At 37.5% G+C, this 11,489-nt stretch overlaps 3 protein-coding genes across 3 annotated transcripts; all 3 read left to right on the top strand.

Annotated features, from left to right (window-relative positions):
* Window positions 1-887: 887 nt before the first annotated feature.
* On the top strand, window positions 888-2,542 carry SS1G_12557 (hypothetical protein; the record flags this gene model as incomplete). Its single annotated transcript, XM_001586520.1, has 5 exons — window positions 888-951; window positions 1,134-1,414; window positions 1,486-2,092; window positions 2,199-2,248; window positions 2,339-2,542. The coding sequence occupies 5 exons, from the start codon at window positions 888-890 to the stop codon at window positions 2,540-2,542; spliced, it is 1,206 nt and encodes a 401-aa protein (XP_001586570.1).
* A 1,878-nt stretch (window positions 2,543-4,420) lies between these two features.
* On the top strand, window positions 4,421-5,213 carry SS1G_12556 (predicted protein; the record flags this gene model as incomplete). The annotated part of the gene is made up of 2 exons (XM_001586519.1): window positions 4,421-5,003; window positions 5,068-5,213. The coding sequence occupies 2 exons, from the start codon at window positions 4,421-4,423 to the stop codon at window positions 5,211-5,213; spliced, it is 729 nt and encodes a 242-aa protein (XP_001586569.1).
* A 982-nt stretch (window positions 5,214-6,195) lies between these two features.
* Window positions 6,196-7,296, top strand: SS1G_12555 (hypothetical protein; the record flags this gene model as incomplete). The annotated part of the gene is made up of 4 exons (XM_001586518.1): window positions 6,196-6,712; window positions 6,881-7,018; window positions 7,083-7,187; window positions 7,268-7,296. 4 exons carry the CDS (start codon window positions 6,196-6,198, stop codon window positions 7,294-7,296), a joined length of 789 nt encoding a protein of 262 aa, XP_001586568.1.
* Window positions 7,297-11,489: the final 4,193 nt, after the last annotated feature.

The raw sequence follows: 11,489 nt of genomic DNA, 5'->3' as shown, positions 1-11,489 counted from the left end.
CATGAGATGTATAGTACGAAGGTCTATATAATCATGATGGATTTCCTTTGTATAGAGCTTCGTGCTCAAGATCAATCATTTAGTATACTCTACTATTAGTTACGAGTTGTATCATTGTCATTACTTAAGTCCCTGCTTGACGCCTAATTATAAACCACCTCGAGAGCCTAGAGCACTTTCACGTGATCTAGACGGCAAACCTCGTAACAAAATATTTGAGTCTTTAAACTAATACTCATTCTCGGCTGAGTAGATGAGGTTATAATGTTGTATTATTTTGTACTAGAAAGAATGATTTGCGTCTGTGGTGTTGGGGTTACCAGATAGATGATAGCTCTTCATCAGTCTAAAGTGAAGATTGTATATTAGTATGATGGTTATTAGATTAATCTTTCCAATGTTCATGGTACTTTCATGATGTTAATATTGATATGACTGGACTTCGGAGGTTCACAAAATTATATATGCCTAACAGTTTAGGCAGGGCATTGCAACATGCAAACAAGTCTGTGCTTAAGCTGTACAAAGTACTACCTAGTCCTTCTCAGCCCTGCTCAACCCACCACGGAAATCCTTGATCAGTGACCGATTGGACAAGCACCCGAGTGACCATGACACCAGCATTACTGCTATCACCCCTCCTGGTATGTAATAATCCCTAGTCTAATCTTGATATATAGCTCCTTCCTAACCTCGCTCGAGAATCTATCAATAATCGAAGCTTCCCACGAAAAGTGCAGAATAATCTAAGAACGCCAAAAAGTCTACCTTAACTTGACTGAGAGTGAAATAAGGATTACTGGAGACAACACATTGAAGAGATTCTTCTACGACTTCCACAATTGCATCAGACTCTCGCGGTTATTGCGCAAAGACCTTGGGTTAAAATGACTTCAATGTATCCGCCGATTTCTCCTACTATGAGTAGGAAGAAAGCTCTTGTTGTTACTGGTAGGTGTTTAGTTGAGAGTGCTTGAATATCTACATGGATAACTATTAACAAAACTACTTTTTGCAGATCCGCCAAAGTTCGATCTTGAAAGCTACATCTCGAATTACAGAGGTAAGGTCATTTATTTTCTGCTGTGTAGCATTTTAAAGAGTTCTGTCACTAATGTTTCCTCTTGTTTTAGGCCGGACCAGGCTTGAGCGACTCTATCTCATCGGTGTCACCTCTACCTTCCTTGGTGTCGAAGCTCTAAAAATCTTAATCAAGGAAGCAAAGCAAGGGAAAGATGTTACAATTTATATGGATGCTTATGCTGCTTTGGCGAAGGTGGCCCCAAATGAACCGGAGGCTTTTAGAGATGATCAATGGATTGATGCTACCAATAAGTCTAATGCTGCCGAGGCTGCACGTTTGGAAGCACAGTTGAAGGGCTATAAGAACAACTTGATTAAGGAAAGCACTCGTGTAGGTCATCTTCCTTATTTTCTTCAACGTTTATAGCTTAAGATTCGATTGGCTAATGATTTTCCAAACAGATGGGAAATGAAGATCTAGGTAAACATTATGAAGCTACAGGTCAACTTGCACTTGCTTTCGACGCTTATTCTCGCATGCGACAAGATATCAGCATTCCCAGACACGTAATTGACGTTTGCAAACACATAATTGAAGTCTCTATTGAAAGAAAGGAGTATATCGCAGTTCTTTCCAATGTTCAGAAGATGAGAGGAACATCTGTTGGACCGTATGATGATCAGGACGTCAAACCATTTTGTCATGTGGCTGAAGGTATCGCGCAAATGCATGCTGGACAATACGCTATGGCTGCACAAACTTTCTTACAAGTACCTCCAGGATTTGCCGGAAGTTACTATACAATTGTCACTGCTAATGATGTTGCTGTCTACGGAGGTCTTTGCGCTTTAGCTACCATCGAGCGTAATGATTTGCAAAAATTAGTTCTCGAAAACTCCGATTTCCGGGCCTTTCTCGAACTAGAGCCACATATTCGTCGTGCTATTCAAGCATTTGTTGGTAGCAAGTACTCTACATGTTTGGAGATTCTTGAGTCTTACAAAGCTGATTATCTTCTTGATATCCACTTGCAAAAGCATGTTGATGAACTTTATACTCGTGTTAGAAGTAAGAGTATAGTTCAATACTTTATTCCATTCAGCTGTGTTACATTTGAGACACTGAACAAGAACTTTGCTCCACCTGGGAAAGACTATTGAAAAGGAGTTGGTAGAGATGATCAAATGTGGTGAGCTGGATGCTCGTATTGATCTCGTTGCTAAAGTATGTTAACTTGCATGTCTTTTTATATCATCTTTCAACTCTTATACTTTCATCTCTTGCTCAATCCATATGCTAAAATATACCAATTAGACCCTCATATCAACACCCAAAGCTACCCGTCAAGAAATCCAACAAGAAGCTCTCAAGACAGCAAAGCAAGTCGAACGTGAAGCTAGACAGCATTTGCTACGTATGAATATCGTTGCTTCAGATATGGAGGTCAGAGCATCTAGAGAAAGTGGTAGACGAGGTATGGGTGGCGGAATGGCAGGAGAATTATTTGGTGGTGTTTAAGAAAGTGCAGGGTGATGATATAATGATATGAGATGATACGATATGGCGATGAAAATGGCGTTTATGATTAAAAGAGGCTGATACTGATTTGGTTCGGCGTCTATGGTTCAGGGCGTATCAGATTCAGGGAGGGAATTTGATGGGTATACAAATGCGGCATGATATGGTAGTTATGGATCTTTTTCTATTTCCCTACTCTCTTCTTTCTTTCTTTCGTTTGAGAGACAGTTAAAAGATATGGATAGATAGTTGTTACTTATTAGGTATAGAGGAATACTATAACCTTGATTATTTCATGTCCTCTGACTTCATTTGCTTTGATTTGATTTGATCTGATCTGATGTGACGCTGTACTAAAATTCACGTGGTTACAGTATATAACCTCGTTGAATAGACAATCTAACCGAAACTTTAAAGGGGTAATTAAATTTAGGTTTATGGTTAGGAAGGAAAGCAAATATTATATTTTTCTTCGCCTTTTGAAAATCGTGTAACTGTTTTGTAAAGTCTTTTTGGGATTTAGATTAGTGTGTTTAAGTTTTTAGTTTTAGTAGTTGTATTCGTCTTTACTTGTGAGAGATGAAGAATGATTCAGAAGGGTGGATTGGGATGAGAATGAGAAAGAGGAAAAAGAGTGATTATACAAGGCTCGAGTGAAATGAAAGGATAATGAAGAAAAGAAAAATGATCTAAGGGATCAGATGGTTTTTAATAGGAAGGAAGGTGAGGGGAAGGGGAAGGGGAAGGGGATCTGTGGAGGAGAGTGGGGGAGGAGAGAGAAGAGAAAGATCAAGGTACTTGAGGTTGGGTTATGTGTTTAAGTCTAATAATTGCTTCACTTTTCGACACCTTTCTTTTCGGTTATCCTTTTATATTAGAAAGTAAGGAAAATTAATCTTTGTAACTTTTTCTATTTATTACTTATATAATAATAAATTTTGAAAATTTAAATATTTTCAATGCCGATTAAGGGGAGATAATTGAGACAGAAGGAAGATTATCACCGTGATCCAGGTTATAAAATCTACACGCTCTGAGAGTTATAGCCTTAGTCTTTTTAGAAAATAAAGCCTCAAATTGGTTTCATGTGACCACTTTGCTTCCGTCAAACCAGCCAGAAAAGATCCGAAAATAGTTAAACTAACGTTGCCGTTCAATCAGCTTTTATTATACACTCTAGTAGCGGGACAGCGGTGCTGGCGGAAAATCCTTGGCTCCCACCGGAAGACGGACAGCATATCTAGCTGGCTTCCGCAGCCGTAGGCTATCTTATGCATCAACTTTCAAGCCCGAAATTCTTCTCTCGCGGAAACACCATGACCAATAGAATTATTTACGATATCTAATGATGTTTTCCAGTCTACCGGGATTGATACCTCCACTTGGGTCTAGATTTTACAGTCCACCTTCCTCGCTAGTGGAATATCTCCGGTGGTTCTCAAATCTTTGAATTTTGGTTATATTCAACAGAAATGAAACCTCAATTGATGTACCCCTCATTGTCAAGTTTATACGGTATTGGCTCAAAGTTGCGTCGTCGCACATGGCAGAGGCTTCTATCAATTTATACCTGAGGGTTTTGTGGAGCTTCAATAGTTCTCGCGCTGGATGTGATATGTTGTAATATGTTGTAATATGGGCTTATCTTTGGACCAACATCTTCACCAACATGACAAACGCTACCAACATACATGATGCATTTCTTACTTGAGCCTCGATCAATCTTGCCAATCATCAGCTGCAACCTGCCTTTCCGAGTGACTGAACCGAGAACATGCTCTTAGTCGCCGAACAGATCTATATATAGGTTCATCAAAATCTCGCTCCTCTCCCTTCTCACCCTCTCATCCCTGTAGGTCTGTAACAGAAATTCTCACTATGTCCAGCGCCGAGCCACTTGTACGTTTTTACGATCTCTCCGGTCCAAAACCGTGGTCACCTTCATGCTGGCTCACAAGATATGCTCTGAATTACAAAGGGATACCATATACCACCATGAAGGTTTTGTATCCTAGCATTAAACCACTATGTGAAAGGCTTTTTCCAGACATGACTAGTATCGGCGCGACGGTCCCAATTGTCGAGATTCTCCAGCCACCTCATCGAGTCCTGAATGATTCTACAGCAATAGCCAAGCTACTGAATGAGAGGTTCACGGAGAAAGACGGATTTAGGGATTTGAAACTGGTGGATGAGACAGACGAGTATGATGCCTCTGGCGCCCAGTTTATAGGGAGGGCTATTTTCAGATGGATTATAAATGACGTGTATGAAACGGCTCTTGATAAGGAAGATGGATCGCGTGGGTACTTCAAGACGACTAGGGAAGGCTTCTTGGGGTGCGACTTAGAGGATGTTACTGAGGTGAGAAGTGGTGGGGAAGCTGCTGTACTTGAGGATTTGAAAGTGCAATGGGCAAGTCTGAGGGAGAGGATGATTAGTGAAGACGGGAAGGGCGAACGTAAGTTGTCAATAGTCCGAATCTTATTTTCGTTTTGTACTTCAAGAATGCTAACGATTGATAGCGACCTACATCGACTTCTACGATGCCGCCCACATTAAATGGATCGGAGCGGCATCTAGAGGGAAACTAGCAAAGCTCATGGCTTTGTACGAAGACGACACATTCATTAAGCTGATGAATAAGGTCGAACCTTGGTCTCAAGGATAAGCGAGAGGAAAGCAGGCATCAAACAGCGGGAGAAAGTCGCTGAATGCTTTGTGGCAGTCGAACTTCGCTATCAATTGTACTCGATAAATTCAGCATATTTATGGATGACACCGTCTCATCATCTACAATTTTCTGATAAAGGCGTCTCACAGTCTAGTCTTCCATTGTAGTTGTTTCATCTCCAGGTTTCCATTTTTACTTGTACTCTGAATATTAACCTTGGTCTTTTTCTCATAGGTTGCATTCAAACCCGAGAATCTTTGCCAAAATTTATCGCGACTTTCAAGTGTATCCCGATTAAAACACCGCAGAATAGTTGTTTTGAAGGAATTTATATCGTTGTCTTCCAACCATCTAGCGAAAGTATTAGGAGGGAAAAAATGCGTCGTATTCAATACTTGATCTGATTGTTTGTTCGATTCTAGGCCTCTCACAATTACACCTCTATTCAATATTCCAAGACCAATTTTCGCTGTTTGTATCTCACACTCAAATATAACCAGCGCTTGCATTCGACCCTCGAATCTTCCACACAATGATTCGATCGCACCTCCTAGTGGTAGCTGTGGATTTAAGAACTGCTCTTGAGCCCGCTCGCTGGACTTGACGAAACTTTTTGACGTTTCTAGTTTTCTTTAAGCCTTTTTTCATCACTTTGCTTTATTTTAGATCTTTCGTTTTCGCAATTTAGCAGCATTTCTCTTCTCGGGTTCATTTATCTTCGCATCCGGCTCTTGTCTTTGCCTTTTCATTACTGCGATTTCATCATCTTCTTTGTGATAATAGTGAAGTACTTTATTTTCTGTCGACATTTTGCGTTGATAACACAAGCTTATGATTCATAGAATATTAGATTTGATATTCTTTGAATAACAAAAAGCATAACGTGGTTTATCAGTGGGTCGGACATATCAGTGGGTCGGACACTTTTTCAATATCCTTTACTCTCTCACTTCAATACACGTTTATTCAATAGTTATTAATGGAAATTCATTCAAAAGAAGCACGAATAATCCTGGCTATTGAGGCTATTGAATTGAACAAAAGATTAACGATTCGAAAGGCTGCTAATTACTATAGTGTGCCTCGATCTACATTATTCGACAGAATTCAAGATCGTAGTAATATAGCTGAAAGTCGACCAAAAAGTCATAATTTGATTGAATTAGAAGAGGAGGTGCTTATTCAATACATTATTGATATGGATGATAGAGGATTTGCCCCTAAATTAAATAGTGTGGAAGATATGGCGAATTATATGCTCGAAACACGGGGTGCGAAGAAGATTGGAAAGCTCTGGGCTCATTGCTTTGTAAAACGACGTTTAGAACTAAAGATGCGTTTTAGCGTACTCAAATGTTCATATAGTTGTCAAATTGAAGGATTTATCAAGGCTCATATCAATCATATCTCTAAGGTTGAATTCTTTATAGTTTTCAAAGCTGCATATCAACAATCGATTACTATTCAGAATATGAAAGCTGGTTTTCGAGGGGCAGGTCTAATACCATTTGATCCTCAATCCATACTCTCAAAACTAGATATTAGAATTCGTACTTCTACCCCTTCATCTACCTCCTTGGAACTTACCAACTCCTAGATCTCTCAAACCCCTCACAATCCAATTGAGGCTCTTTTACAATCAACTCTAGTAAAAGCTTGAATAGCTCGTCATCAATCAAGCTCTCCTACACCTATATTTGAGACTGTGCAAGCTTTAGCTAAAGGTACAGAGAGACTGGTATATGAAGTTATACTTTTGAGTGCTGAGAATCGTATATTTCAAAGAGCAAATGAGGCATTAAGTAAACGTCGACGCGCTAAAAAAAATTCAATTACGTAATGGAGGAGTACTTACTGGACAAGAAGCTGAAGATATATTATCACAACAAGAGGTTGATAATCAGATTCAATGCAACGAACGTCAAAATGGGGGAAACCCCAATGGGGAATCATCTACTAATCGATGCTGTAGTAAGTGTGGAAAGACTGGTCATAATTCAAGAACCTGTCAAAATAATACAATAGATGCTAGTTTATTAGATTCTTAATAGTTTCAATCGATTCATCCAATTGTTATTGAATAATATGGTTTTAAAGTGATAAATCGAGGAAAAAGTGTCCGACCCACTGATATGTCCGACCCACTGATAAACCACGTTACTATAATTCTAATAGTAAACTTGTTGTATAAATATAAAGATTTTTTTTTAGATTTTTTAGATTTTTTGTCATATTATTAATTGAGATATAAATAATTGAATCTCAAATTTTAATTTGAATAATATTTATATATAAATTTGAAAATCTTGAAAATCTTTTATTAAATAAATTAAAAATTGTATTATAATTTCAACTTTCAATATCTTGATTAATAAAGTTATAAAACATTTGAAGTTCTTAAAATTTAATTATCGATAATTATAAAATGAATCTATGATTAAAATTTTATTAAATTTTGTTCATTGGTTGTAAAGTTATTAATAAATGAGAATCACGATTTTTTATGTAAAAGAGTAACCGCCGAGATTAAGGATGGCCGGAAAAGGGGGTAGTAGATTTATATGAAAGAAGAAAGTCAGGAAAATGATGATTAGAATTCTCATTCAAAAACTGGTATTTGGCCGTTCTTTATATACACAGCTTCTTTTCAAGCTCAAAGGTAAAGAATGCGATAATATGGACCTGATTTGTGGAAGATGTGTTCCGCTCTATCCATCCGATCACACTAGATCTTGCATCTTCTTGACCCTGCCCTGCTCATCACGGGGCTGGTAACAAGTAAACAAATAGTGTCATGTGTGATAATATTGTAGGATCCTCTCCCTTCTTATCTTCATGCCAAAAGGAGGAAGGAGTAGCTGCGCCTAGCTCTGATCTATCAGATATGGATGAACTGTAGTTTGTTGATCGCAGTAAGGCATAAAGAGAAAATACCGGATACTGATCCGTCAAAAGAAATTGGGAAATAGGCTGAGAGATATGATATACAGTTGCTTTGCTATAAAGTAGCCCAAATATTTCAAAACAGATTTCTAGTAATCTGGTAAACTGAGTGCAAACCATCATTAGCACTATGATGATAGATCTTGAATTATCTGAGTATACGAAATGAGCCTTGAAAGCGAAGACCCTTCTCCCATGTAAGTACCTATCGAAAATTTCAAGTAGTATCAAGACTCGCCTTCATGTGCAAGAACGCAGTTGATCAAGGGTTCCATTATTTCTTCACATTTTCACCATAAAATTTATCTCAAACAAACGAATTACTTATTCATTTGCAATTTAACCTCCGAGACTGCGCCTTTGTTGGGGATTGATAAGTAGCGGATTACATGAGGAAGGTGAACAACACTCCCGGCCTATTGAATACCCCATATTCTCTTTATCATGCATGCTAGACCTAAGATGTGCCATCGCTCTGTTTCAATGCTAGGTCAACTGTGGAACTGTGGTCATAAAAATCCTGGGGATCCACTGCGCTAATCCCCTTAACTTTGGAATAAACATAATCAATTTCCACTTTCAAATCTCTAACATAAGCTACTTAGAATTATATAAGAAACTCGATACTTTTGAAGCTTTTGTTATGACGGCTATCATCAAACGCCGCGTCACAGACTAACTTGGGGTAACGTGACCTTAAGTCACGTTACGGACCGCTGAGGAACGCTGCGCGGTCCTGACTAGCCATAGGCACGAAGGTCTATATAATCAAGATGGATTCCCTTTGTATAGAGCTTCGTGCTCAAGATCAATTATTTAGTATACTCTACTATTAGTTACGAATTGTATATCATTATTGTTATTATTTAAATCCCTGTTTGATACCTAGTTATAAACCACCTCGAGAGTCTAGAGCACTTCCACATGATCTAGACGGCAAACCTCATAACAGCCTCTAAGCAAGCTTAACAAGAATTTCCTAGTCACTGGAATATTGAATATATTGAATAGAACAATAGATTGAGAATCTTGTCAATGAAAAGTAGAGAAGAATACTTATAGTAATATAAACCAAGATTGACTAGAAAATTGGAAAAAAAATTTAATTGAAGGATGATAATATAGATTATATATAATTAATAATACTAGTGATTAGGGTATAAATAACATCGGCGATATTGAGTTTAATTGAATATATATTATCGGTAAGGGAATATAATTGTATATCTATTAAATAAAAAATAGAAGAGGATTGTTACGAGGTTTGCCGTCTAGATCACGTGGAAGTGCTCTAGGCTCTCAAGATGGTTTATAACTAAACGTCAAGCAAGGACTTAAGTAATGACAATAATGATATACAATTTGTAACTAATAGTAGAGTATACTAAATAATTGATCTTGAGCACGAAGCTCTATATAAAGGAAATCCATCTAGATTATATAGATGTAACGATGCTGTACTAAAGGCAGCGGCTGCCTAAGGTTCGTCGATTGGTAGTTATGGGTTAAGGCTTTATCAGTTGGTATTCACTTGAAAGTGAATTCGTTACTAGATCAAGTAGAATGTAGGTAAACTAATTGATAACTAAGTTGAGCATGAAGCTCTTAGGGCTCCTTATCACGTGATTTCTGATGGTGCGTGCGCATACGATCTTCAGGTGACCAAGATCACATACTAATTCGATGAAATCTGATCGTGTTTGCACAAGGCCTAAGCTCTCCTAATTAATCAGTTTGCTACCATCGTAACACCATCAATCCTAATGGTGAATCGTGACAATAGATTTTCGTGCCGATGGCTACTCAATAGGATCAATGCGGCTCAGTACTGAGCTCACTGATCCTCACTGAGCCAATCACGTGATATTGATTGCACGTGAGAGTTTCCTATTACTCGGCGTAACACTCAAATGATTTTTATAACTTTATAAATCAATTATAAATCAATTATAAATCAATAGTTACAATATTCAGAAGATCAATTGATTAATAAATTAATATTTTATTAATTTTGTGTGACCAAAAGGGTGTTTATAGACCAGCAATTGTATTTAACTTAGAATCTACAGGTGAAGAGCACCTGTAGATGGGGATAGCTACTCTATATATACACAAATGAATAGCCTAGCCGCAATAGCTAGGCAAAAAGAAGTCATATTTATTCCTCCAATGATCTTACTTTACCGATAACCATTGATACCTAGTACTTGTCCGGATCTGATCCTCAGGTCACCTAAATCGCATACTAATCTCGAGTAATCGTATCATGTGTGGACATGGTTAATGTACCTGAGGTTTCTTATATAATAAAGGTGGGAGGAAAGCAGGGATTTCCGTCACATTTTGTAATATTTTCAAATTCAAATAAGAAAATTAATCACTTATAATATTAAAAAAAATTATAAATTTTCATTTGAAAGTTATTTAATATTTTCCAGATTTTCAATTTCATATACAAGTTTTAAATAAATTAAAAATTGAAATCTCAGTTATTAATATCTCAATTAATAAAATTATAAAAAATCTAAAAAGTTAAGAGATTGTTAAAAGGAATGACCTCACACAGGGAATAGTGGGAAGCTGATAGGGCAGAACTGAGGTAATATTGGTCTAGTAGGTTAATCTCTCTTCTAAGTTCTACGGAAGTGCGAAGCTCTCTTACAGAGAGCTTCTCAATCTAGTCCTAATAGGACTAGTGCCCTGTGCACGTGCTACGCAGGAACCATTCACTTTAACAGAGATAAATAATAATCAGAGTATAAGTATATACTCTATCTTTGGAACCTTTAAAGTCTGTAAAATCTTTAAAACAGTAATAAGAGGATTTTTTCCTACATAGAGGTACAGGAGGAGAGTTGAAGTAGAGAGAAGATATAAGATATTTTTGGAACAGGGATGGAGGGAAGTAGAGGGGAGAGGAGACAAGGGGATGGGATATCTATGGGGTGAATAGATGGTGAATAGATGGGAGTGGTGTTGAATGTTATTTATTACTGAGTCAGAGTAAGAAAGAAGTAGAAAGGTGGGTTGTATGGGAGACTTGAATACTATAGGTATTAGACAAAGGAGCGAAAGGAAAGATGAAATAAGAGGATAGTATATAATTATATTACATAGGTATTCAGAGATACATGTAGGATGGCGGGAAGAACTTTTCAAACAATAGATTTCCTTAGCGTTGTGTGCTTTGAAGTCTGAAAGATAGGGTATAATGAAAACACAGATGTAAATACTAGATACCCTATGTAACTATTCATGTATTATCAATTCTTTGAATCCTTTTGCCAAGTCTATTCTATCTAATTAATGCCTGAGTAAATTCAGATCAGC

Source organism: Sclerotinia sclerotiorum, genomic scaffold (assembly GCF_000146945.2).
Source record: "Sclerotinia sclerotiorum 1980 UF-70 scaffold_21 genomic scaffold, whole genome shotgun sequence".
Taxonomy (NCBI): domain Eukaryota; kingdom Fungi; phylum Ascomycota; class Leotiomycetes; order Helotiales; family Sclerotiniaceae; genus Sclerotinia; species Sclerotinia sclerotiorum.
The sequence above is the reverse complement of the archived record's forward strand: the minus strand, read 5'-3'. Positions and strand labels throughout refer to the sequence as shown.